Genomic DNA, 26,452 nt, shown 5'->3' on the forward strand with positions numbered 1-26,452 from the left:
GAATATGCTCAATTAAAATCACATGCTCTTAGACTGATACCAGTTCTGGCAGTATTACCTGTGTGAAGACATTTTCAAAGATCAAATATAAAAAATCTCACTATAGATTAGCACTAACAGATGAACGCTTGCAGTTGATTATAATGATAGGAAACACTGCTTCTAATTTTTTTTTTTAGCTGCACCATGCAGCACATGGGACCTTAGTTCCCCAACCAGGGGTTGAGTCCATGTCCTCTGCACTGGAAGCAGTCTTAACCACCGGATCACCCCAGGAAGTCCTAGGAAACAGTAACTTTGATCCCCAATTAAGCAGCTGACTTGTACAACAAAAATTTGTACTCAATTATTATTTTGAATTTTGTTAATACAAAGAAATTATGGAAATTTGTTTTCCTTATTTATGTACCTATATGTCCTTGATTTTGCTTCTTGGCATGTAAAGCCTGATATTTACTATGTGATACCTTATAGAATAAGTTTGCCACCCCCTGGTCTAGAAGAACACTTGTCAATACATCCAGCTGCTTGTGATCTCTCCCAAGTTCTATTCCTGTCTCCCACTCATTAAATGGCCTCTAACTCAAGCCAAAACTCTAGAAATCTTGGTATTTTACTTTCCCACAATCTCTATATTAAGCTGTTAAAATGTTGTGTGTCAGTCCTGCCTCGAAAAATTTTAACTCTAATGCATCTCCTTCTCTCCATATCTGCTTTTACTCACTTCTTGTCTGCACTAATGAAATAGTCTAATTGGTCTCCCTGCTCCTGCTCTTGCCCTCTGTATAAAATTTATTTTTGGCTTCATTGAGTCTTCGTTGTTGCGTCCCGGCTTTCTCTGAGGTGCACGGTCTTCTCATTGCCGTGGCTTCTCTTGCTGCCGAGCACGGGCTCTCAAGCGCAGGCTCAGTAGTCGCACACAGGCTTAGCTACCCCGAGGCCTGTGGGATCTTCCTGGACCAGGGGCAGAAGCCATGGCCACTGCATTGGCAGATGGAGTCTTTACCACTGGACCACCAGGGAAGTCCAGTGAAAGTGTGAAGTCACTCACTCATGTCCAACTCTGCAACCCCATGGACTGAAGCCCACAAGGCTTCTCTGTCCATGGAATTCTCCAGGCAAGAATACTGGAGTGGGTACTCATTCCCTTCTCCAGGGGATCTTCCTGACCCAGGGATCGAACCCGAGTCTCTTGCATTGCAGGCAGATTCTTTACCATCTGAGCCAACAGGGAAGCCCCGGAATCTCTTTAAAATGTGAAAAGATTATTATTTCCCTAAATCCCTTATTGCCTTCTCAATGCATTTAGGATCAAATCCAAATTCCTTATCATAATCAAGGCTTCATATAGTCCAGTCCACCTCTTCAATCACATCTGCAATGAACTGAAGGTTTATGTTCCCCAAAATTCATGTTAAAATCCTATTCCCAAAGTGGTGTTATTAGAAGGCTGGGGATTGGTGAGATTAGGTCATGAAGGTGAAGACCTCATGAATGGGATTAGTGCCCTTATAAAAAAGGGACTTCAGAGAGAGCTCCCTTTCTGTTTCCACTGTGTAAAGATACAGCAAGATATATGAGTCAGGAAGCAGGTCCTCATGACACCATATCTTCTGGCACTTGATCTTAGACTCCAGCCTCCAGAAGTGTGAGAAATAATTCTTTTGTTTATAAGTCACCACATCTGTGGTGCTGTTAGAGATGCCACAATGGACTAAGACAACATCTCATTCCTCTCCAGGTTCCCACTCTCATCAAATACACCTCCTATCTCTTCCTTGGCCTTTACATCTGCTGAACACTTAACTGGAACCACTTTCCTTGCCCTGTTTTGCACGTCTGGTGTAGTGGGAATTCCTAATAATGTACTTTCACAGCCTTCAGAAATTTCACAGAAATAGTACCTGGAAAAACAGCATGTATTAAGAAACTATATTGATGATTATTTTTCACGTCTTTCTTAGAATTACAGCCTTGTTACAAACCCCAGGGTCAGACCCAGAAGGGGTTATGACTGGGATCATGAAAGCATGGACCTTGGAACGCCTAGCCCGTGTCAGGCATAGGCGCTGCCCGTGCACTTGCTAACGGCTCCCGAGACCAGCCCAGAAGGGAATGGCCTGGGGTAAACACACGGAGATCTGGACTGTGTCAGTGTAGTCCATGATGTTTAGGAGTATGTGACTGATATGGCCTGTGTGTTGAGAAAGATAAGATCTGAGAAAGTCTTGTAGTCTGCAGTTATGAATAAAAGCTGGACTCAGAGTAGACTCTGCACCTCAGTCCAATAGAGGCCACAGGGCCTCTATTGACCCCTTGCACCAGGTTTCATGTTCTGTCTTCCTTCTTGTCACTCACTCCTGGACCATTAGGGCAACAGTCTGGGTCTTTCTTTTGCTTTGGATACTAGATAAATATGTACAGTATACCTTCCTTTCCTGTTACTCTCCATCTTATTGCCTGTTGTATTTCCTTTCCATCTATGAAGTATGTACACAATGGTTTAAACATCTGTCTCTTAAAGCAAAAATCCAGGCCCAAGTCCTTGTGATACTTTCTGCTTTCTTCATCAGTGCCTGGTATACAGTAGATGCTTATTGTTGAAGGAATAAAGAGGGAAGAATCTAAGTGGTTTTGGGGTTAGGAAAACTGGATATATAAAACTAAGGGTCACCAGTATTTAAATGCTTTAACTCAGAAAAGTGGATAAAATCATCCAGGAGTGTATCAAGTTAGAAGACAGGGGAAGAGCCCTGAAAAACTAGCATTTATGAGAAAGGCAGTAATTAAAATGATAACATCTAATCCTTACTGAGTGCTGTATGCCTCATTTCCCTTTTAGTTGAAAACATTTTCCCTTTATGGATGTGAATGCTCCCTGAGAGAACTGATCCCTGACTGTGGGGAACTGATGCTCTCACTCTATAATAAGAGCTGACATTTATTGAGTTTACTGAGTACAAGGCACTGTTTTAAGCATTTTACATGTATTAATTCTCACAATACCATGAACATATTAACTGTTAATGAGAAACTAGAGACAGAAGAGTGAAGATACAGGATAGAGAGGATAATTAAGACAGCAAAGGCTCTGGCAAGGGGCCTAGCCGTGCACAGTAGAAGGGACATTTCCTCCACTATAAAAAGGAAAAGACAGACGCAGAGCAGTGCACGTTTACGTGAGTTTAAACCACAACCTTTCATCATGGAATTCGATTTCTCTATAATTCTAATAACTTGATAAAAAAAAAATAAACTTCTAACATGGAGTTTTAATGGGCTTCATAGGAAGTAATAAAGAGCTGGGGGGAATAAGAAGTGGGAGGAGGCAATTCTGTGTGTCTAGACATCTATCAAGTGCTAGGTATACCTGAAGCTTTACAGATCCTGAGATGGGCAACATGTGGAGACTGTATGGGTGGACCTCTGTTCTCGGGTGGGCCCCCTTCCCCACTCTTCTGTCCCAGAACTTCAATTTACCCTTGAGGATTCCAGGACTTGTTGCCTCAGTGAAATGCATGGTCACCGTGCTCTGGCCAGAGGGCAGCCCTGAGGCAGAGTCCACTCCTGGGAAATTTCATCATAAGATGGGAGACATGAGACATAAGACTGACTGGGTCTTCCCAAAACATACGACCTGAAGAAATCCCCAGTTTCTGCTCCCTGAAGCCCTGGAGCTGACCCAGGTCTCATCCTTCCAAAGGCTGGTCTTTTAGCCCTTCCTTCTGTTCCAGGAGCCACCCCACCCTTCAGATTCCTGTTTTGATAAGGCTAGTTAGAGTCAGCGTCCATTGCTTGCAATCCAAGGATCCTAGCCAACAGTACACTCACTCACAGAATGTGCACCAAAGAATAACAGGTGGGTGGCATGGCAGTAGATCCAAGGGTGGCAGCCTCCACCCCTGAGCCTGTACCCAGTGTGGTCAGTCCTTATAGTGGGGATGGTTCTTTAGAAAGACTGACAGATCCCAGCTAGAACTCACCTTCTCAGCCACGGTCATAGTTTTAGCCCCTTTAGGCTCCATACCTAATAACTTCCGAGGTACCTGCTTTGGCAAAGGCCGTCAGTCTTGGCTCTACAGTTCTCATGCTCACCATTTCCACATCAATCCAGCCACCTATCCCCACTGCCACACTCTGGCAATGGAGGAGGTCTTTGTGAAGCCTCTGGGTCTGTAATAGGTTCTTTACTCAGCTTCCTTTGTGCCACTACAGTAGCTTGTACTGTCCCGCATCATGGACTGACTATACCACATTGTCCTTATGTCTAGCTTTGGTAGTAGCTGCAAACTCTTCAAGGCTAAGAGTGTAAGTCAGGGTTGAATACAGTGCTTTGCAATAAATGTTGAACAAACCAAACAATACACATAATATATGCAGTCAGGAGGCAACATTATAAAATCATGTGAAAAATCCCTAAAGAAACAACAAAAAAACCAAAGAACCAGTTAGAAGGTACATAACACCCCACACCTCAAAAAAAAGAAAAAAAAAAAAAAAAGGCAGGTGAGGACTGAGAATCTGGTCCACCAATGTCCAGGATTGTGTTCTCTGCATCAGCGTGAAACTATCTGATTCTTCCCACTGACATAACCCAGCTGCATAAGGAATACATCCAGGTCTTTGCAACTGTTTTCACATGTTCTCTCCCATATAAATGACTCAATTCAGTTCACAGTTAGCTTAGATTTCATGGCAAAGTTTATTTGAAGAAATAAAGAAAACTACGACAATCTCCCCATTCCAACATCTACCCTTCTATGTGCGGACCAAGGGGCTGTAATGTGGTGAGGATGGACAGGGAGGAGGTATGGTCCCACTGTGCAGTTATTTCTCTAGTTTTCAGCATGTGCCACCTCAGCCCTGAGTCCCTCTAACCTCGGCCTCTTGTTCAGAGCAGTGGCACTACCCTGAGAGTATATTAGGTCAGTGGCCATCTCCTGAGTTCACTGATCACATTTCAGTCCCTGTGATCAATATGAGTGATCAGCGGTGGTCAAAGGTAGACAAGAGACACAGACTGTGGAGGGAATACCTCTATTAAAGAGGGTTCTAAGTGACTCATGGAATTCTCAATTTGTTAAAGTGCTCAACTACAACATACAAAATAAAGGTGTTGAAAAAGTACCTACTGGTGAGAAAGTAATTTATAGACTGAAGGGTTTCCAGAAAATCATAACAAAGAAAAATATATAAGATGACCTTTACTCATAAAATTTCAGCAATGATGAGAGAAAAGTAAAGCTTAGAGCTTAGTCTCTGGATTACTAGAACTCTGAATCAAACACATCTCTAGATGGAGACCAGCTCCCTTAACTTCTCATAGAGACTGAATTAAACATTTATCATAATTTTTCTTGCTCTAGCTCCTCTCTCATCAAATACCTTCTAATCGGAAATTTAATCCAGTTTCCTGTACGAAAAGATCTATTACAGGCAACTGATCAGTGTATCTACAGCCTGTAAACCAGTTCCCATAGGACAGTTAGCAAAAACTTGCAAATCTGTCAGGTTGAGGCCCACACCCAAGAAGAGATCCGTAATATATCTATCCTTGTGGAATAATTAACAAGATACGGGACGTTGCTGCTAGTCCTGTGGTTAGGACTCTGCATTGTCCACTGCCGAGGTGCAGGTTCAATCCCTGGTGGCATGCTACGAGGTATGGCCAAGAAAAAACCACCAACACCAACATCAAGATACAGGATCAGGGTACTGTGGTAGTGAGGGGTAATAAGTATCCATCAGCAGCAGTGGCTCCCTTGTCCTGAAAGTTAGCATATGGCCTCAGCAATCACTTGTAAGTCCAGTGAGCAGTGGCCCAGCCCTGACCCTTGCAGAGGTCCCTATGGCGAAGGAAACAAGCATGGACTCTGAACCGGCGACCACAGTGAGGACAGGCATGTAGGGCTCCAGCATGCGTCTTCATATGCTCTGTCAGATGGTGCTTCAGCTTGAAACGCTTGTTGCAGATGCCACAGCCAAAGGGTCGAAGGCTGAAGGTCAGCATGATGTGTCGGTCGCGCTTTGGCTTCACTGCAAAGCGCTTCCCACACAAACAACCAAAGCGTTTTCCATCTGCAGGGGGTGCGCCACCTAGCTTCACAGGCCCATGCACAGCCTGCCCTGCTCCTCCAGGTCCCCCACCCCCTGATAGGATTTCATTCCCATGAAGATCCACTGGTTTCCAGGATGGACCACCTCCTCCAGATGTTGTCCCTGCTCCTGAGGGCAGTAGGAACCCTAGTTCTCCATTCTCTTCAGTGTTCCCTGCTGGAAACACTTTGGTCTCCTCCTTTGCTCCTACAGACTGACTTCCGCCTCCTGCTATCTCCTCCTTGGACTCAAAGGGTTCCTGCTTGATGTAGAAGACTTTGGGGGGCAATGCAGTATGAGGAGCAGGAGGCTCAGGTGGGGCACTCTCATCCTCTGGAAGCCTGCAAGGAGTGGTGGATGTGGGCAGGGGGTGGGATGCAGGAGGGCGAGGAAAACTCCCCGATCCTCTCTGAGGCTGAGGAGTCTGAGAGGGTGCTGCTGACCCTTGGTCCTCCTCATCTTCCTCCTCTTCCTCCTCAACCTGAAGCTGTAACACATCTCCCAGTTCACTCCCCTCCCCTCCAATCGGGCTCTGGGTAGAAGGAGAAGACTGTGCCGGGGTCTGGAAAGGGGAAGAGCGGATGCACCAGCCTCCTGTGGTGGAAAGAAGTGTGTGGAAAGGGGTCGCTCCTCGGGATGAAATCCCACCACCGGCGTTTTCCAGTTCTCTAAGGATCTCTGAGCACTGATCTACCACTTGCCACATCTGCAGGCCACTGGCCACAAGAAGGTGCGCAGGGAGAGCATCCAGGGGCAGACGGAGGTGCCCCGAATAAATGAGCTGGAGCAGCCCCTCGAAGGCATCGGCTTCGATAACGTTGGGCAGGGTGAGACGCGGTGCATCCCCCAGAAGTAGTTTGTCGTGGAAGTAAGGAGAAGCGGCGGCCAACACTGCTTTGTGGGCCCTCAGTTCGCGGCCCTGCACCAGGAGAGAGACGTCACAGAACTTTCCCTCCAGCCTGTGGCGGTTCAGGGCCTCCAGCAGCAAAGAGCTGTGCTGAGGGAACTCGATCTGGATCGTCCGTGGGGCTGGGTTGCAGGCTGGGGAGGGGGCTACGGGAGGCAAAGGCGTCGAGGTATCCATGGCCTCCTGAGGAAAAAAAAACCCCAGAGGGTCGGGTACAGGAGGTGAGGGGGCGGGGGAGAGCCCCTGCGCGACGAACGCTGTGGAGGAAAGAGGGGGTCACAGAAGCTCTGGATAAGGAAAATCGTATCTCCCTAAGCAACGTCCGCCTCCGCTGCACCCCAACGTATGGGAACTTTTCGGTCGCCGGTAGTTCGGGCAGAACAGTCCCACACACTCCCCCGCCGAGAAAACGAAAACAAACCACAACAAAACACCAACCGGGGCTTGAACTTGCAGGGCCTGTGGCGAGGAGGAGGTCCTTCAGCCGTGAGCCGGATCCCGCCGGCCCGGTCGGCTTCTTCCCGCCGTTCCGCTTCCCAACTCACGTGCCCGCAGAGTCCAACTCCCTGGCAGGCACCTGGGGACCGCGAGCGCCAGCCGCTTGGCTCTTCCTGCCGCCACGCCCCCACGGGTACACACGCGGTGCTGCGTCCAGAGCGGCTCTGCAGCAACCGCGCCGCCTCGGCCGGAAGCCGCCTCCTCCCCGCCGGAAGCGGGCCCCAGGGAGTTGGGCGGGGCCAGGGAGGCAGCCAATAGGAAGGCGCCGGCCTACAAGCCTCACGTCGATTGGCCACGCCGGCTAGAAGGCGGTGCTGGCGGGAGGCAGTAGACCCGGCCCGGGCCGCAGAAGGGATGAGAAGGCGCAGCCGGTACCGAGGGCGCGATCAATGAGCCATGCCAGTGATTAAATGCAACGCCTGCCCCCGATCGGTGCTGAGATTAAGAAGGCACCTAGCATATGGGCTAGGTATTGTTCGCATCTCCTTCTATCCCACGCCCCCTCCCCCGACCTGCCACCCGCGAGGTAGGAGTTCCCATCCTTTCCTCAGGGAAAGCCGAGACGGCAAGTGCTGGCCCAGAGGCCGACTCCACAAGGCTGAGGCAAGTTCTTTCCTCCGTTCCGTACGGGAGCACTTTAACCAACAATGAAATAATCTTCACTTCTAGGTAATTATTTTTAAGGGACATGTAAATGTACACTTGCAGTTTTTTATCAGATAATGCTGCTGTTCCTTAACCTCTTTATTCTTGGGGTTAAGTGGCGCAGTGAGACACATGGGGGAAATTTGGCCTGTGCAAAAACCCCTACTCTAAAACAGTGCTGGTTGGGAGAGCGATATTCTAGGGCCAAGACTGGCGTCACACAAGGATACAGAATTTCTCCCAAGCTGTCAGCTTCCTCTCAGAAAGCAGTTCCTGTCACCATGCTGATCCTCCCGGAGGTCCGAGAGTAGGAAAGTCAGCACCGCGATAAAAGAACAATCTCCGTTTATTAAACATGATTTTTCTGTTTCACCACACACTCCAGAAAAAAAGGAAATGGGGCTGGGAGTGGAAGAAAAGGGGCAGTGGTGGGGGAGAGAGTAGGCTGGGGGTGGGGTGAGGTGGGGAGGGAGAACGAGAAAACAAAATAAAACAGGTAGGAAGAACATCTCCCTACCCTCATGGGTGGAGAGAGAATCGTGGTGGGGAGGGGGCCAGGAAGCGCTGTACAGAGGGGTTGCCCCCAGCCCACACACACACACCCCGGATATGTACAGTACAAATCCCAGATAATTACAACAGCCAAAGAACAGAAGAGGAAAGGGGGTCCAGGGGTAGGGTCTGAGGTTGGGAAAGCAAGGAAGGGCACAGGGATAAAATTTCACATATTTACAACTTTTATATAAGTATAAATTTGGCCCCGGCTGGGTGTCTGTGTGTAGGGGGATGGGACTGAAGGGGAACTGTCCATACAAAAGAAAAGGGTGGAGTCCGAGAAGTCTCAATACCAAACGCAAGAAGGGATGAGGGGGCAAGGCTGGGTAGAGGACAGCAGTCAGGGAAGAGGGGGTGCCAAGGAGGGCCTTCTCTCCTCCTATGACCGACCCACCCCAAACCCCATCCATCCTACCTCCCCTATCCCGCCAGAGAGCTATGTACAGAGAAACACCGAAAAATTGTGGAGCTGGCGGGAGGGAGAGACGTGGATGGAGATTGGGGGGGGGGGGAGGATGAGAGGGAAGCCCAGCCCTGTCCTACCTCCCCCAGGGGACAGAGTCATGGAAGGGGGCCCCCAACACCCCTCCTCCAACACAGGTCCCCCTGCCCTGGGGAAGAGAGACATGGCTTTTCCTAGAGTAAGTTCCCCCCTCCCCCTGGGAGTAGAGACCAAGGGTGGGGGGCAGGGGGGCTGTGTGTGTCAGGGTAGGGCAGATCAGCTAGTCTGTCCTCCCCAACATACACCCCCCTCCTAAACCCTAATCCCTCCCCTGAACCTCAGTTCCACCCCACCCAACACACTGGGGGAGGGGGGGGCCTGAGCCCCCTCACCCCGCTCTGGGACCAGCCAAGAGCAGATCAGGTATGGGAAGAAAGGGAGACAAGTCCCATTCCCCCTTTGCCGCCCCCTCCCTGCCCCGGTGGCCCCTCCACCCCATCTGGGTTCTGGGTGGGGAGGGAGAGTATTTGAGAGTGGTAGGAGGAGAAGGAGTTTGTGCGTGCTGAGCCCCCCCAGACGCTCCTGAGAAATCAAGGGGTAATAGGACCCCCTCACCTGGGGTCCCCTCCCCATAACAAGGGGGACAGGGGAGGCCAAAATGGGGCGGTGGAGGGGAGTTAGATTGTCAGCTCTGGTTACTGCTAAAAAATCACCCTGAAGTTGAAAGTTTGGAGGTGCCACACCCCCAGGGTGGGGGTGAGGGTCTGTCCCCCAGTGCTCAGGGGAACGATGAGGCAGAGGATGGGGATAGCACCCCGGAGTGAAGGGGTCTGTGTCCTGGGGCAAGGGTCCTTGGGGTCACAGGGGACAGCACCCCAGCAGGAAGGAAAAGGGGGCAGTTGAGGGTCCCCACTCTCCCTCCCAGAAATGGTGCAGTGGGGGTGGGGGGCTGGTGCCCCGCAAGGAGGCGTTCAGGGAGGCGATCCCGCTGTCCCTCGGCGACGTCCAGTCCTGGTGGTTGGTGCCATTCCAAGGTGGGGTGCACAGGGAGGGAGGAGGAGGTCTGAGATGCTGGGTGGGCTAGTGGTCTGCGGTGTTTCGGAACTCGCCGTTCTCAGTGATCTGCAGCCGGGGTGGGGGAGGTGGGGCTGGGGGGGCCAGGCCGTTCCAAGGTGGGGCCAGCGTCACACGCGGGTTTGTTGGACCCAAGGGGGGAAGCTGCCTCTCCTGCAAGATACCAAAGAGGAGAGCGCGGACTTATTGAGACGCTTCGCGGGGGCCTGGCTGCCAGCCCCCAAGCAGTGGCCTCCCCCAGAGCCAGCCCACTCCACCAACTGTCCCACCCCCTTCCCCCAGGAGACCCCTCCCACCCACATCCTCCTCGTTTGTTCTCACCTGCAGGAGAAGGTACATCATCTGGAATCAGGGAGAAGAGACTCTCACCCCGACTCCTAACTGGGGCCTTCAACCCCAGGAGTCACACCAGGAACCCATTTCAAAAGAGGTCAGTTTCCTATCTCACCCCCAAGCTAACCCTGGCACCTTCCGCTGCCCAGGGCCCCCTCCCAGGCCACCACCAACCTGAGGTGGGAACTTAGTGCAGAGGGAACAAGGAAAGGCAGTACAGCAAAACCTCATTAATCCAAACCCCCATGGACTGGAATTTTTTCATAATTTGAACAAAAACTGGGCTTGAGTTTTCCTTTATCTGTGAAGAAAGAGTGTGCTAAGCAAATTAATAGTAGAAACCTGTCTGTGGGAGGGAATATTTAATCTATACCAGAAAACAGACTTCAATCCTATCCATTCATTAACACATGCTCCCTGAGGGCCCTGAGTGGAAAAGCCTCGTTCATGGAGTTCTACTTACTGTATATATTCTGAAGACATGCATTTCATTAAACAGATACTGTCATTCAGTTTTGTCACTTATTCAGAGTGGCCATCTCCTCAAATACAACATTCTAAATTAGAGAGGTTTAACTATACTGGGGTGAAGGAATGGGATTCAGGGAAGTAATGTGGGAAGGGAAAAATACTGTGGGAGGGCTGCCTCTCTCTCATGCTGATGTCAGAAAGGAAGGACCAGGAGCTCCTGCAGAGACGCAGCATGCCCCAAGCTCTGCGTCCCCAGGAAGCAGAAGGACTTCGTTCCTCTCCACCCCCACGTTCCTTTCGTTCCCTCACCCTGGGCTCCCAGTTACAGGGTGAGGGGGGACTCCCACCCCTGGTCCTATTCTACCCCTTCCTACTCTTCCTGGACCAACTCCTGTCTCCTCCCTTCAGCTCTGGCTTCTGTTCCTCTGCTGGGAGTGGAGAAGAACACCATGTATTCTATGCTTCAGGTCGCTCATTTGGCTTTTAAAAATACAGACATAAAATTAATTTTTATGTTAATGGTTGAGTTGCAGAGGGACCAAAACCTGAAGGGGGTTTAGAAAAAGTGTCCAAGTTATTTCCTGGGATATAGAGCATTGAAGCCTAGCAACCGAGCTGTGTCTGACGGAATCGCTAAAGACGTTAACAACATTCCAGGCAGAAGCTCCCGGATTAGTCGTCTTCACCTCTCAGAAGGTCACCCAAACCCAAGATTTAAGCAAAGCTGCCCTCTTAGCTACAGAGTATCTCCCACACTTTCCAGGAGTCAGCGAGAGAGGAAGTCACGTGCAGTAGGGCATCCTGAGTGTGGCGGGAGAGCAGGGGAAGGAAACCTCAGACTCCCTTCCCTCTGCTTGTCTGCATGCCCCCTACACCCCCAGGGACCCAAATTTAGAAAGGAGATAAATTAGGGTGCCATTATTCATTTTACAAAAGAATTCGCCACAGGAGTCCTTTAAATGGTGAGGTCCCCTGGTGCCTGGCAGCATCTGTTTTCAGCTCACTAACTATTTTGACAGAGAGGCTGGGCAGGCAGAGAGTTAAAATTACAGAGTGAGGAGCCACTGCCCACTGCAGATCCATCCTGCAGAAAATAAAGCCTCTCAGAAGTGATGTCGCTGGTTGACAGTTCCCATTTACTGGCTTTTCAGGTAGGGTTCTGTGTCCGGCAAGGCCACTGGGGAGCAGGAGAAGGGGAGTGGATGGCATCAGCAGCCAACCTAGCATCTCTGCCTGAAATCAACACGGCTCCCAGCCCATGATTTTATCTAGGAAGACATCTCCTGCCACTGCCAACTCCCACACCACGTGGGCCAGTCCACATCCTAACATCCATCAGGGTCTCCTTTCTTGATCCTTCTCCTTGCTCCACTCACCCTTACTATCTTGACATCTGAATGGCACCCTTTCCAAGCCCCCCAAAGTCTCCCTGCATTAACTACACACTCTTAACTCCCACCCAGCAGGGCCGAATAGGAGCCCCAGATGTTGTCTACCTCACAGATGTAGGGAAGGAAGAAGAGAAACAGGTGAGGGGTAGAGGGAAGGAGGGCTCTCCACAGAACCAGAGGAAGGGAGAAGGAAGAGGAAACCCCAGCCTACCTGCTGCAGCCTCACAGCCCCTTTAGCCAGCGCCCCCCCAACCCAGCATCACAACCCCTCCTTAACAAACCCTACCCCAACGTCCCAACCCCCAAGGACGCTTTGGTGAAATGGGGGGTGACAGACATACACTGGAGAGGTTAGAGGAGGAGGCAGGGTCAGGGGAGGTGCGGGGAGGTGGTGTGGGGAGGCACTGTGATCTAGGGGTGTGCAGGCGTCCAGGGTAAAGTGCTTGGTAGGGAGCAGGGGTCCCTGAACGGTTCTAGGAGGCGGCAGGGAAGTGCTCTGGGGCAGTGCCTGGGAAGATGGGTCTGTACAGGTGTCCGGAGGGTCGCATCTGGGGAGGTCCTCAGGTGTGGGGGGCAGCCGTGAACCGGGGAGGGGCTCTGGAGAGTCAGAGGGAGTGGGCTTCACGACCAACCTGCAGTGGTCCGGAGTCACCTCCCCCTGTGTCCTCCGCCCGTGGTCAAAGCGGAACCAGGAGAATTACCTGATGAGGAGCTGCAGGGGGAGAGAGTGGGGTCAAGGGGTCAGGAGCCTTGGTGGTTCTAGGGGGGAGCCTGGAGGTCAGAGCAGAGGAGAGAGAAGCACGGGTGGGCAAGTGAGCCGAACTGGGGGGAGGGAAACAAGGGGTTAGAGGACGGGAGGGAAGTCCTAAAAGCTGGCTGCGGGGTGAGAGGGTGGATGGCGGGAGCTGGGGCAGTCGGGCAGGTATGAGGACCAGAGGGGGTGCAGGGCCGAAGAAGGCGGGCTGGGCTTTAAACACAGGCAGGAGGGGAGGGCTCAGAGTGTGGGGCCGGGGGGTGGGCTTCAAGATCCCAGGAGCTGGGAAGAGGCCTAGCGAGCTGTCAAAGACAAGGAGAACTGAGGGGCCCAGGAAGCAGTGGTGACAAGCACCCCCAGGGCACCGGCTGGAGCCCAGGACACAAGCACCCCTAGCGCCTGAGGCTCTGCGCTGGTGAAACACCGCTTCCAGCCCCCTGGCCTGAGAGGCGCGTGGGGAGACTGTGCCCCCTGACTCTTGCGGGGGCCAGCCCAGAAGGGGCCGGGGCCAGGACTCAGGTCTGGGGGCAGAGAGGCTGAGGTTCTGGCTGGAGGTCCTGAAATGCGGCTGAGTAGGGGAGGCAGGGTGGGGAGGCACGGGGCGGGGTGGGGGCTGACACTGCCGGGAGTGACGAAGGCACAGACGACGGATGAAGATGGGGTCGCGGGGACGGCCGGAAGCAGCCGCCGGATGAACGGAGGACGACGGGCGAGACGGCGGCGATGGGCCCGGGGTGGCTGGCGCAGTGACCGCACGAAGGACAGTGGGATGGATGGGGATGGGACACGGAGAAGATAAATGACATTGTAATTTCCACCTGAGCGTCGAGCAGCCTCTTCTTGGGTTCGGGCAGCGGCTCAGCCATGGTGGGGTGGTCCCGGCGCAGCTCCTCCTCCACCAGCATCAGCCTGAAGGGACGGGCTTCAGTGGGGTTAGTGGCGGGCACAGGCGGGGAGCCTGCCCAGGGAGATCCCGACCCTGGGAGCCCTGCCACTCTCTCGAGAAGCTTTGGCACTTTTCTCCCCTGCACTTAGAATCCCTCCATTCCTCCTACCCGCTTTCAGGAATGCTTGCATCTCTCTGCTAAGGAGGGCCTCTGTGCCCTGGGAGCTCCGCCCACCAGGCACACAGCACTCAGCACTCTATCCATGAGCAGGCCCTTCCGCAGACACTGCAGCTGAAGATCTGGCTCCTCCATCCCCTACGCCACCTCACGGAACTGAGACTGTCTCCAGGGCAGCCCCTGGACACCCCTGGCCCAAGAGGGGTCTCTACAATCATCATTCCCAGCTTCTCTCTACCTTCAAAGAAGGTTCTCAAGGTGATTTCTCATAAAGGATATCACAGCAGTGGTTTGCAAAAAAGTTTCAAGTCAAGCTTTTCTAATTAATCTTCCTGAAAAATACACTGAGAATAGATGGCAATGGAACTGGCCCTGGTTGGAGTGGGGTGTGGGGTCCTACCCAGCTCTCAAGCTAACTGACCCCTTGTTGAGACACTTCCTCTGGAGCTCAGGGCTTGGCAGAGCGCAAGGGAGAGTGAGCATCGTTCACTCCAGGATAGAACACCTCTCTAGGATGGGAAGGTCAGGGACCACTGTGGCTAAGGGACCTCTGCTTAGATTTGGGGTGAGCATCATAGGCTGGCTTGAGAATAACCAGTGGGGAGTCCCAGCCTAGGCCAGTCCAGACACACAGAGATGGTTGGACAGTAAGAGGTACATTTCTAAGGGCTTCAGACATTACTCTACTAGGGGAGAGAGCAAGGTTTAGTAAAGGGACATTTAATGCACTAAGCATGAGATTACTTTTCATCTGGTAAATGGTGAAGGTGGTGGTATCCCTAGGAGGGCACTGGGCTTTCCTCCAGGTGTCCTGAGCTGGGGGAGTGGGTGGGACTGGAGGCGGGGTTTGCTGACCCTCTTCAGCCTCAGGCTTTTTCTCACCAGCCCTCCCCGGGCCGCTCCTCACCTGCCGATGATGCTCTTGATCTGGGAGTCCTTCTCCACCTGCTGCTGCCGTAGCCTCTTCTCGCTCTGCTCCAGCCGGGCCTGATACTGCATCAGGATTTTGCTGGTCTGCTCTTCCTGGGACAGCAATCTCCGCTCATACTCCTCCAGCTTCCGGTTGGACATGTGCAGCCGCTCCTTCAGCGAGTGGATCTCCTCCTCATACTCCTTCACCTGCCCGCCGGGCACACGACCCCGCACTGTGAGGGGGGCTGGGCCTGACCGTGCACCCAGCCTCTACCCTGCCTGCTAAGCACAGCACCTTGTGGTGAGGGATCCTCACCAGTCTCCTCCAGCCCTTCCCTGGCTCTTGATCTGCCCCCCCACCTCTCTCTCACACACACACTTTTAAGAAAGTCCTCACATGGGGCTGAGGCTCTGTCAAGACGTAACAAGACCATGGACTCCCCCATCCTAGAGGTATACACATGCCCTCACACGTGCACCTGGACACAGGAAAACCAACACAGAAGCCTAGACAGACTCATGGACACAGGTGGAAGGCATTTTGTCCTTGGTTTGTTAAATGGTGCTGGAAATAATTTATAATAAGGCCTAAAGATATTCTCTTAGCTCAAGACTATCTACATCAATCCCAACATTTTTCTTTGCTCAGACTACTTCTCCCCAAAAACCTCTCTGCTCCCCAGGTTGGAATCATGTATCCTGTATGTACAATCTAACCCTGCAGTCACCCTCTTCTTCAGGGTCCTTGAAGCAATGGCTCCCAAGCAGCTTTCTGCTAAGCGAGTAAAGGCCAGAGCTTCGGCTGCCTTTTGCTTGGGGCTACCGGCAGCTGAGAGTCTGGACAGTCTTCCCCATGTACGCCACTTTCCTGCACGAGACCTCTGACGGCTACCCCTGTCACCGGAGCCTGTGGGACAGTGACGGGGGAAGCTGTGCGTGGCTCGTGGTGTAACTGCCCTGCCCTCGCCCAGTGGCTCAGCTCCCACTGCTGCTGCAGTGCCTCCCCTCCCGAGAAGTCACAGGGCCCAGGGCTTATGCTTCCCTGGGGAGGAACACAGAGGCGGTCTAATACAGAGCATGCTTCCCCCGACAATCTACCGTGTGTGGAACCCACAAAACAGAGCTGAACGGGGCTTTTCAATGGACTGATTGTATCTTGGATCCCCTGAAAGAATGAGGGCTTCTCAGAAAGGATCGGGTCTTTGTCCTTTCTTCTCATAACTACTTGGCCCCAGGTGTTGCCCTTGGAAGGGACTAGAAGCCTGCCCTGTGGGTAATGACAGGGCTCAGGGTGGGGAGGGCCCCCCGTACCCTGTCCAGTCGGCTCTCGTCCATAGACTTCGAATACTCCTTGAGTTTGTACTCTTCCCGCTCGATGTGGGCACTCTCAATGTCAGCCGACAGGTGAGGCATGTTGGAGACCCAGGCCACCGTCCGCTCGGAGGCCGGCATCGTGGGGTTCAGCGTGGACGGCGTCTGGGAATGCTGGGGCAGGGGAGAGGGAAAGCGGAAGGAGGCGGGCACTTTGAGAGGCAGGGAGCACGGCCCAAGGAAATGGGAGTCCCCCCACTGATCCCCTCATGAATGCTATTCTCATCACATCTGCCCTGGGAGCCCCAAGAGGGCAGGGAGGCCTGTCTGTTAACTGACAAGCACACAGTGCCCAGAACAGCACGTGGAGCAAAGCAGGCCCTCTGTGCACTTTGCTTAATGAACGAAAGGAGGTGAGAAAACTGACTTCAGACCACAGAATGCTGTGCTCCCCTCGACCCATCTCCTCCTCCTCCCCTCCCGCTCACCGCCCTGCCAGCCCTCCCGCCCGTCCTACCTGCTTGGTGATGGAGGGCTTGAGCCCCCCGCCGCCGCCACCGCCACCGCTGCCCCCGCCGCCCCCGATGCTGCCCTCCTTGCTGAGGCTCTGCTGCCGTGGGCGGGCAGGGCCATAACTCGGCTCTGGCGACTGCAGCAGGTTCCCACTGGACGGCCGAGGTTTCTGGGCAGCGCTGACTGTCAACTGCTGAGACTTGCCCCTCTGCAAAGGGGGCGGCTGGCCCCCGCTGCCCCCGCCACTGCCCCCACCACCGCTCCCGCCTGCAGGCCCTGAGGGGACAGGCCTCTGGGGACCAATGGTGATCTGGGGAGGGGACAGCATGTGCTGCAGGTTGTCCTGGAGTGAGAGCTGCCGACGGGTGAAGTCAGTGCCAGAGGGTCCGAACTCATCACTGTAGCTGTGGCTGTGAAGGATGGAAGCGGCAGGGGGCTTAGGGACCCCTGAGGAGAGGTCCTCGCTCTTGCTGTAGCCGTGGAACGGGGCAAAGGTGTCCCCTGGGGGCTCTCCGCCTCGGTGGTGGTGGTGGTGGTGGTGGTGGTGGTGGGAGGAGGGTGGGGCGTGGCCGCCGCCCCCTGCGTGGCCCCCTGGGGGGCCTGGCCCATCAGCGGCCATGTGGAAGAGAGGATTCTGGAAGGAGAGGGGGATGCGCAGTTGCTGGGCAGGGACACCGTCTGTGGTGACGCCCATCTGGCTGAGGCGCATGCCGGCCGCCGTGATGGACGAGCCGCTCCCCTGGGAGAGGCGGCCAGCAGGTGCAGGCCGCAGCCCCAAAGCCGCGGTCAGAGAGGCCTGGCTTGAGTGCAGCAGGTCCCCAACAGCTGCCAGGTTGGACACGCTGCTGCTGTTGAGGCGGCCACCGGGCCCGTCGCCCTGCAGGTCCAGCATGGAGACGCTCTTGTTGACACTCAGCATCTTCTGCTCCGGCTCCGTGATGTCCGAGCTGCTCGTGCAGTAGGCGGGGGAGGACCGGGCCAGGGGTGGGCGACTGACATAGAACAGGTCTTTCCCCCCACCAGGCGGTGGTGGCGGGGGCTTCTCCTTGGTTGGGGAGGGGAGGCGAGCCATGTCCATAGAGCTGCGGGAAGGGAAGGGAGCACACGAGTGGGAGGTCAGAGCGGGCCACTGGCAGGTGAGCCTCTGTGGTCAGTGAAGGCCTGGGGTGAAGAGGGGGCCACAGGGCAGGGAGAGAGGGCGGCGGGCGGGGGGCAGAGGTGCAAGAGGAACAGGGTGGGACGGGCCTCCAGCAGCGGCAGCGGGGGCAGATGGGGCAGCAGGAGGAGGGATGAGGCCGGGTCTGGGCAGACACTGGGGAGATGAGGGGTGGAGAAGGCTGGGAGCAGGCCGCAGACAGCAGAGAGAAGAGGGCGGGGGAGCGTAGAGCCCCTCACCTGTTGAGGCCTCGAGCCATGAAGGACTGAAGGTCGATGGAGCTGGAGAAAGATGCAAGAGGGGCGAGCACAGGCAGAGAAGGAGAGAGGGGGCAGAGGTCGGACGCGTGGAGGTGGGCGGGGTGGCAGATGGGAATGGTGTCATGGAGAGGAGGGGCAGGGCAGGCAGTGCCCGGCGGCGCAGGGGAGGCCCTGCGAGGCAGGGCCGGAGCGGGCAGGGTCTACAGGGTCCCGGAGGGGACTAGGACAGAGCCATCTGCACGTCCTGACACCAGGTGGCTGGTCCCAGTGTCCTGGCTGAGGCCCGGCCCAGGGCAGGCCCGGGCAGGCTGAGGGCCCCCAGGCTCCTAGCACATGGAGCTGGAAGGATGCTTTCGGCAGGGGATGCTCTGTGCTGCTTGCTTCCTCTGACTTAAACAGGCTCTCAGCCTAACCATTGGACCTGTCTCCTTACGGTTTTCTCTAAGAAAACGCTTCTCTTTCCTTTCTTTCAAGTCCTTGTGAGAGGCACACGGACCCAGGAGTGTATCCAGGACAGACGTGTGGGCTCTTAGGGCACAGCCGGGGGCTCCCGGGGCTCACCTGTTGAGGTCCCGCATCATGTAGCCCTGCATCTCAGCCGAAGGGCCCCGCAGCACCACGGGCTGAGGCCGGGGCCGCTCACTCTGCCGGCTCGGCTGCCTCTGGATGTTGGGGTTCCTCAGAGCCGTGCTGATGTCATTGAGGAGCCGGGGCAGCGGGCCCAGCTTCAGGAGGGCTTCCTGGAAGAGGGAGGCTGTTACCTGGGGGCCTCAGAGTTCAGAAAGGGGAAGGTGTCTGAGCCCAGGAAATGGCTGTGATGTGTCTGGGATCAGACAGGCAGCAGAATCTGCTCAGGGGATGGTCTCTGGGCCACAGGAGCCTCTGGAGACCTAAGGACCCGCCAAGGGGCCCGTGCTGACCTTGCTGAGCTGGGGCAGCACCTCCCACAGCAGGGCGTGCAGCGTGGACAGCTCTCGGCCCAGGTCGATATAACCCTCAAAGCTACTGCTGTTAGTCAGCGTGTCCAGGTTGGAGATCTCGTACAGGAACTGCTGCATGGAACCCCACTCCAGCTCCAGAAACTCGTTCATGAAGCCCAGAAAGTCCTCCTTTGAGGTAAACCTGGCCAAAGCATCCAGAAGGTACAGATCACACCCAGAAGGCCCCAACCCAAGCCTGACTCTAGGGACTCAGGAGACCCTTCCTGCCAGCCCCACCCGACCCCCGGCCTGAGGCTTCCCTCACTTGGAAAAGTTGGCCAGGTTCTGGATGACCTTGGCGATGAGCGTGAGGGTTCTCGAAGTTTGCTCATCTGGGTACTCCTGCATGAGCCCGAAGAGGCTGGGCGACATGATGGCTGGGCAGAGGAAGCGCAGGAAGAGCGAGGCGCTGATCAGCCGGTCCGCAATGTCCTCTCGGCCCCGCTCTGCACAGCGCAGCCGCCAGGACGCAAACACCTCCTTCAGCTCCCTCGGGAACACGCTGGCGGGGAGGGGCGGGGAGACAGAGAGAAAGAGAGAGAGAGAGAGAGACCGGAACTGAGCCCCAGAGACCCTCAGCTTCCAGGGAACATGCTGAGGGGGGTGTTAGGAGGCGAGGGTGCAGAGGCAGAGGTGAGAGTGACAGGGCGTGAGGGAGGGCGCGGGGGGAGGACGGGGGCTGAGGAGGAAGAGGGCTGCGGCGGGGACAGACGGCGGAAAGCGGGCCGGAGGGGGAGGCGGGGGACAGGGACACACGGGGAGACAGCGCGTGTGCCAGAGAGACGAGGAGAGCAGGAGAAGAGAAGAAGACACCGGGAGAGACAGAGATGGGAGAGAGATGGAGGGTCACTTGAGGTACAGGGAGCTCGGACCCCCCAACTCTTCTGGATTCCAGGGAAATGGGGATGGAGGCACCCCAGGCATGGCCCCAATCCCTGGAACAGCTCAGAGTTCAAACCGCCCCCCCACCCCAGGCCCTCCTCTGCAATGTCCCATTGACACCTTAAACTTCGAACCATGGAGAGTAGAGCTGAGCGTTGCTCCCACACCTCCAACCTCCGCTGAGTTCCCCCTCTTGACTCCCTGGTTCTGTCAGTGAGGCCACTGGTCGCCCAGCCACCAGCCTCACAGCCTCAGGACCCCCACAGACACAGCCCTTCCTTTCCAATTAGCTGAGGACACCCGCTGATCCTCTCTGCAGAGGGTCCTTACAGCGGCCCCTTTCTACTTTTCCTGCCAGATCCTGACTCAGGATCTGATTTCCATGCCTGACACAGTAACAACAGCCCCTAACTAGCCTGAACTTCATCTCCCTATCCAACCGCTTCTGCACCCATTTCTACTGAAGGCCTAACCTTCATGGTCACGATACTGCACACCGTCACAGGCATCCCCTGACCTACTGAGAACTCAGGCTCCCTTACTGGGCAGCGAGGCCTTCACATGCTAACTCTCCTCACCCCGTCCCACCACATGGCCCTCCATTCCCCACTGAAGTGAGCCACACGCTCCACTAAACCACTTCTGCCTGCTGCCCCAGGACCTCTCGCCCTCACGCATGGGTCTGCTCCACAGCCTTCTCCAGAGGCAACTTCTCAACCCACCATGTTCTATAGGTCAGAACCTGGCCCAATCTTCTAAGCCCAGCCCAGGAGCACCTGTCCCATGAAGCTGTCTCTGCTCATCTCCAAGCTCTGCCTTTTCTGACCTAATGTGTGGAGGCGGGATGGAGGGTCCCTTCGTTGGAACTTAACACATACTACACTGTCCCTTGGCTTTCTGAGTCTCTGATATCCCATCCCCTCTGGTGCAGGGCCTCTGTGGGCAGAGGCCAAGCCTCGCAGCTCTCTGTCTGCTCTATAGCACTGAGCACAGCACTCTGCCCACAACTGGTTCTTGGGTCTCTTTGAAGATGGACAGATGGATGAACAGATGAACACACGACTCCCCCAACCCTGGCCCCCCAACCCAGCGTTCCCAGTCTCACCAATGGGAGTTGACCACCTTGCACAGGGCCAACTCACAGCACATCCGCAGGTTGGCCTGGTGCTCAGCCAAACTGGACGCTGTGCACTTGATGGGGTCCACCTCACAGTTCTCCTCAGATTCATACAGAGCACGGATGAATTCCCCTGCGGGGTTGGAGGCACAGTGGGGGTCAGTCACACTTTCAAAGGGCAGCGACAACTGGGGTTTGGGGAATCTCAGAATCAGGCTGGAGGCTGGGGACTCTGGGTCTGGAAGCACCGAGCTGAGGCAAGGTGGACTTGGGGTCTGGAGGAGCTGTGTTTAGGGCTGGACCGGGTGTCTGTAGGTTTGGGGAGAAGGCCTGCAGGAGGGCCGTACCGATGGCATCCTTGAGGTATTTCTGACCAATCAGTCTCATGTACTCTTCTATGGCTTTAGTGGCGAGCGTGTTCTCGCGGAATATGAGGTGTTCTCGTTCCATGAACCGGTCCACCTCAGACATGGCCATGTCTGAAAGGAAGTCCTGGAGTCCAGGAAGAGCCAGGGGTCAGCCTCTGTTCAACCCAAGCTCATGAAGATACACATGCCCTCCCCTTACTGTCCCCACAAGCGAGCGCCCATGCCCAGGTCACCTTGTCCTGAGGGCCCAGCACTCACCTTGGCCTTGCCCGTACTCTGCAGGATGTGAACCAGAGCACTGGCGACCTCCTCCTTGCCCTTGACATTCAGGGCGGGCTCCAATACCGCACAAAGCATCCGATAATGGTTGGTGACGTACTCAGCGAACTCCTTATACAGCTCCATGGGCAGGATGCTCATCGTCTGGTAACGCGCTTTCAGCCGCACCGCTGGGCAACCTCCTTTGCCCTTGCCCCCTGAGCCACCCCCAGAGCCCCCTCCACCACCCGAGCCCCCCATACCCCCAGAGCCCCCGCTGCCCGTCGGCAGGGTCACAGGGTACCACTGCTCTGTGAAGTGGCGCCCAGCCAGGGTGGCCACAGGCACAGTCACCAGGCCGACATAGCCTGCCTTGTCCTTCTTGCGCTTTTTGTCTGAGTCACGGTATAGGTGCAGCCGCAGGGCCCGGACGGCTGGCAGGTTGTTGAACTCGAAGTGCTCACCCCAGAAAACGGTGTCCCCCGAGGCCGAGCGGGGCTTAGAAGTGGTGCGTGCATACAGCATGTCATCCAGGCAGAGCTCACAGTAGTACCGCTTCTTGGGGGGCAGCTCCCGGGCCTCTATGATCCATAGCTTCAGTACGTTGTCCACCCGGCGGCTGTTGTCCTGGCAGGGTAGGGTGGGTGAAGGGGAGGGGCCAGAGAGCCAGAGACACCAAAGGAGGAGAGACAGTCAAAACCCAGTCTCTGAGACCAGCAATCACAGAATTGAGAAGGTGTATATGGAACTGGACCTTGTCTCCCTCAAATTCAGTCTACTCGGAACCTCGGAATGTGACCTGTTTTGGAAATATGGTCCTTGCAGATAAAATCACATTGACATGCGGTCAATACTAGATTAGGATGGACCCTAAATCCCATGACTGGGGTCTATGTGGAGAGGGAAATTTTGAGACCAGATACACACGGAAAGGAGAAGACCCCGTGAAGATGGAAGTAAAAATTTTGCAGATGGAGCTATAAGTTAAGGGGTGCTGGAGACTGCTGGCAATCCCCAGACAGTATGAAGGGGAAGGGGAGGATTCTTCCTAGAGCTTCCAGAGGAGCAAGGCCTTGCCGACACCTTAATTTTTGACTTCTGGTCTCCTGACTACCAGAGAATAAATTTCTGTTATTTGAAGTAGCCTAGTTAGTGGTAGTTTGTTATAGCAGCCAGAAGAAATAGATATAGACTGAGCTCATACATCAGTTGATAGAATTCGTATTGGGAAAGTTTTTTTTTTAAGTTATAATAATAAACCCATAATATTAAGGTGGGATTTGAACAGGAGAACTGAGGAGTCTTTCAAAGACAATCAGAAGTTAATTGAAAAAAAAAAAAGGCATAAATGCAAAAGGTGAGAATCTACAGTTAATGCAAAAAGGGCCTGGAGGCTGACAATGACCAGTGAGGTTTCAGTGTGAAAAGAGCCTGGTATCTGGACTCTGCAGCAGGGAAGATTGCAGCATCTTGGGTCTAGGTTTTAAGGAGGACATTGACAAACAAGGGTCTCCACAGAGGAGCTCACTGGAAGCTGGGACACAGAGAACAGCAGACGGAACTGGGAGCATTTCTCCTGGGAAGAACACAGACTCACAGAATTTTTGAGCCAGAGGGACTTTAGAGATATTCTACTTCAACCCCATTCCTACCAGTTGTACAGAGAAGAAACCATGGTTTCGATATTCAGCTATGTGACCAATCTATGTGTGCTACAGAAACACTGCAAGCGGGGGCTGGGTGCCCACCTGTCAGGGTATTAGGGGGACATCCCTGCTTGCAGGGAAGATGCACTGGAGGAAATTCCAGAGCCCTGTCAGCTCTCAATCTATGATTTCTATGGAAAGGAAACATCATAAGGCCGAAGAAAACAAAAAGAAACGGGGGGTCTCCTCCTACTCCTCCACCTGCCCCCTCCCCTCTCGCCAAGGACCCCGGCCCCCTGGACATCACCCTGCCCGTGCCGTCTGGAGCCCCAGACACGCAGTACCTTGTTGGGCTTCACTGCCCGCTGCAGGTTCTCGATCCATTTGTCCCTTTCAGCAGCAGAACGACAGGCAAAGCATTTTGTTCCTGATGACGTTGTTACCTGAAGAGGGGTGCGGGGTCAGAGGGGCTCTAGAAGAGAGAGGACTCCCAGGGCTGGGATCACCCCACCATCTCTTCCTCCGGCCCATTCCACCTTCCTCCCAGCCCCAGAGGCTTCTGTTTGCCTGATATCCCAACCTCTGCCACCTTCTCCAGGCCTCTCTGCCTCTCCCTCCTGGATCCCGACCCTTGGGCCTGCCCCAGCCCCACACACCCAGTACCTCAAAACAGAACTCCTGGCCCAGAATGGAGCTGTGCACTGGCTTGATAATGGAGTCTTCATCCAAGTTGAGCTCCAAGGCCTCGGCCGCACTACTAGGACTCAGCAGGGACTCGTGAGAGTGCGACTCCTTAAAGCTCTGCATCAGCCGGGCCCTGGAAGGGTGGGGGTCCAGGAGAGGGGATCAGGGCCCAGCCTGCTTACAAACCCAGAGGGCTGCATCACCAAGCAGGCTCTAGGAGGGACAGAGACCCGGGGAAAGCGCTCCTACACCCACTTCCCATAGACACATAAACCCAGCCTGTACAGGGAAGGACACAAGGGGTGTGAGACAAAGCCCCTCCCCTCAGTCCACCACTTAAGGGGTTCTGAATACTGGGGACACCCAGAAATATCTCAAGCCAGAAATGAAAAAAGGAAACAGGTGGGCTTTGGACAGTTCTAGATGGGACTTCTAGGTGATCACCCCCCTAAAAAACCCCACAGCTGTGGGAGTCTTGATTCTTGGGAGTCAACAATTACAAGTACGAAGATGTTGGTCTGGGCCTGCCACATAGGTACGACCTAAAAACCACTTAATAAATCCAAGAATGAATGAGGTAAGAGAACACATTTTAGCAAAATAGAGGGAAGAATGAGGGAAAATAGTAAGAAACACGAGAAGGCTGTGGGCAGAAAACTGAGAACAGGAGCATGGGTCTGGAAACAAGGACTAGGGAGGAAGAGATAGGGAAAGGAGAAGACGAAGAGGGAAAGGGAAGAGTGGAGACAGGGCGGCAGGAGGTGAGCAGGGGCCCTGCAGCGCGGGCTGAGGGCACAGAGGGCAAGCAGGGGGAAACTTGGGAGCACCCCTCAGGAGAGCAGAGGCCCACGCGCTGAGGGGAGTGGAGGCCGGAGCCACAGGACCCAAGCTCTGGGAGCCAGCGAGGGGCTGAGGAGTAGAGAGCAGTGGGGAAGGGAGGGGGAGCTCGGGTGTGGGAGCCTCCGTGGAGCTATTTATAGCAGCCCCGTCATCTTGGGCTCCATTGCCGTCAGCGCGACGCTCCCCCGGCCCCCCGCCCCCGCGGCCAGGAATACCAGGCCCTCACCCCCTGCCGGCCCCAAATCCAGCTCCAGGGACACGGAGGGGGAGGGGAAGGTGTGACTCACCTAGCCCAACTCCCTACCTGCCTGCCTCGGGGGCGGCCAGACGGGGGGAAGGAAGGACAGGTTTCTCCCCTGGGAGGAACCGGGTGAGGGGGGAACCCAAAGAGGGACCCCAAGAAGCAGACCCCAGGAGCAAACGAGGTTTTCTTCCAGCCCAGACCTGGCGACAGTGCCCTCTGGCCTGTCTGCGGCCTTCCTCCTCAGGCTCAGTCCGTGATGAACCTTCCAGCCTCCGCCCCCCCGCCCCCCGGACTGTGGACCTGCACACCTGTGCTGCCTGCCCTCCTCCACACGATCCACATGCACCTCCCGCCCCGCCCCGCCCCGCCCCCCTTCCCTGGGACCCTCCACCAGGATCCCCCAGTCCCTCCCAGCCCACCGCCCCTTCCCTGTCCTCTCCCGGGCAGTCACTCCATCTCTGTCCTTCTGTGCAGCTCCGTCCACCCCAGCCTGGAGCCCGTCCTTCCCCGGCCAGGAGAGCCCCTCCTTGGCTTCACCTTCATCCCCTTTCGGCCCGCTCCCGTTCCCCGCCCCCACTCCCCACCTCCTGCTGCTCCTCCATTCTGGTCCCTGCCCCATAACACCTCTCAGTCAATCTGAGGCCATCAAGCTCTGCGCTCTGATAGCCCCCACAGAAAGGGCAGTGGGCACTCCAGAGCCCCCTACTCTGCATCCAAATCATCCCACCCTGGTCCCTGGACCCCTTACCGGTCATGGTCAGCACTTCGGAAGCGAGGCAGGATCTGGCGGAAGCTGCTGGTCCGGTCAAGTTTGGGTTGTGACTTCGTGCGTTTGATGGAGCTTTTTAGCCTCCGGCTCAGGAAGCCTTGCTGGGTGGGGGGAAATGGGGATAGGGGTGGGCTGGGGTAGGGTCAGTTCCACCTGCTCACTGCTCAGCTGGTAAAAAGCCCCTGGATGAAGGCGGGATGGGGGGAAAAGGAAGTCTCCAGGGTGAGAAAAAGGGGACAGGAGCCCTGCTACCAGTTTGTCTTCCTTTGCTCCCACGGGTGC

At 55.0% G+C, this 26,452-nt stretch overlaps 2 protein-coding genes and 1 long non-coding RNA gene across 19 annotated transcripts in view; 1 reads left to right on the forward strand and 2 right to left on the reverse strand.

The window, feature by feature from the left end:
* ZBTB9 (zinc finger and BTB domain containing 9) overlaps positions 1 to 7,711 on the reverse strand; it is a 62,223-nt gene extending 54,512 nt beyond the window's left edge. The window contains exons 1-2 of one of the 4 annotated variants that reach the window (XM_025271726.3): positions 7,442 to 7,690; positions 4,684 to 7,260 (exon numbers count right to left, since the gene is read on the reverse strand). In XM_025271726.3, coding sequence (XP_025127511.1) covers positions 5,795 to 7,180 — 1,386 coding nt within the window. In that variant the 5' untranslated portion in view covers positions 7,181 to 7,260; positions 7,442 to 7,690 and the 3' untranslated portion in view covers positions 4,684 to 5,794. Of the gene's footprint in view, positions 1 to 4,683; positions 7,261 to 7,441 lie in introns of those variants that run through there. The other 3 variants (XM_006040403.4, XR_003105380.3, XR_003105379.3) reach the window with 3 other exon arrangements.
* An 86-nt stretch (positions 7,712 to 7,797) lies between these two features.
* Positions 7,798 to 15,844, forward strand: LOC123330266. Its single transcript, XR_006546061.2, has 4 exons — positions 7,798 to 8,170; positions 10,545 to 10,647; positions 14,232 to 14,488; positions 15,116 to 15,844. It is a non-coding gene; the product is annotated as an uncharacterized LOC123330266 (long non-coding RNA).
* The window catches only part of SYNGAP1 (synaptic Ras GTPase activating protein 1), a 28,862-nt gene continuing 11,987 nt past the window's right edge, over positions 9,578 to 26,452 (reverse strand). For 2 of the 14 annotated variants that reach the window (XM_025271669.3, XM_025271675.3), the window contains 15 exons: positions 26,150 to 26,271; positions 24,297 to 24,450; positions 23,978 to 24,076; positions 21,988 to 22,614; positions 21,709 to 21,853; positions 21,350 to 21,494; positions 19,628 to 19,864; positions 19,303 to 19,504; positions 18,944 to 19,122; positions 18,362 to 18,403; positions 16,971 to 18,048; positions 16,454 to 16,627; positions 15,138 to 15,349; positions 13,985 to 14,075; positions 9,579 to 10,370 (listed from right to left, as the gene is read on the reverse strand). In XM_025271669.3, coding sequence (XP_025127454.3) covers positions 10,224 to 10,370; positions 13,985 to 14,075; positions 15,138 to 15,349; positions 16,454 to 16,627; positions 16,971 to 18,048; positions 18,362 to 18,403; positions 18,944 to 19,122; positions 19,303 to 19,504; positions 19,628 to 19,864; positions 21,350 to 21,494; positions 21,709 to 21,853; positions 21,988 to 22,614; positions 23,978 to 24,076; positions 24,297 to 24,450; positions 26,150 to 26,271 — 3,654 coding nt within the window. In that variant the 3' untranslated portion in view covers positions 9,579 to 10,223. Of the gene's footprint in view, positions 10,371 to 10,723; positions 10,852 to 11,085; positions 13,125 to 13,984; positions 14,089 to 15,137; positions 15,350 to 16,453; positions 16,628 to 16,970; positions 18,049 to 18,361; positions 18,404 to 18,943; positions 19,123 to 19,302; positions 19,505 to 19,627; positions 19,865 to 21,349; positions 21,495 to 21,708; positions 21,854 to 21,987; positions 22,615 to 23,977; positions 24,077 to 24,296; positions 24,451 to 26,149; positions 26,272 to 26,452 lie in introns of those variants that run through there. The other 12 variants (XM_025271703.3, XM_025271705.3, XR_003105292.3 and 9 more) reach the window with 11 other exon arrangements.

The sequence above is a fragment of the Bubalus bubalis genome, chromosome 2 (assembly GCF_019923935.1).
Source record: "Bubalus bubalis isolate 160015118507 breed Murrah chromosome 2, NDDB_SH_1, whole genome shotgun sequence".
NCBI classification, from domain to species: Eukaryota; Metazoa; Chordata; class Mammalia; order Artiodactyla; family Bovidae; genus Bubalus; species Bubalus bubalis.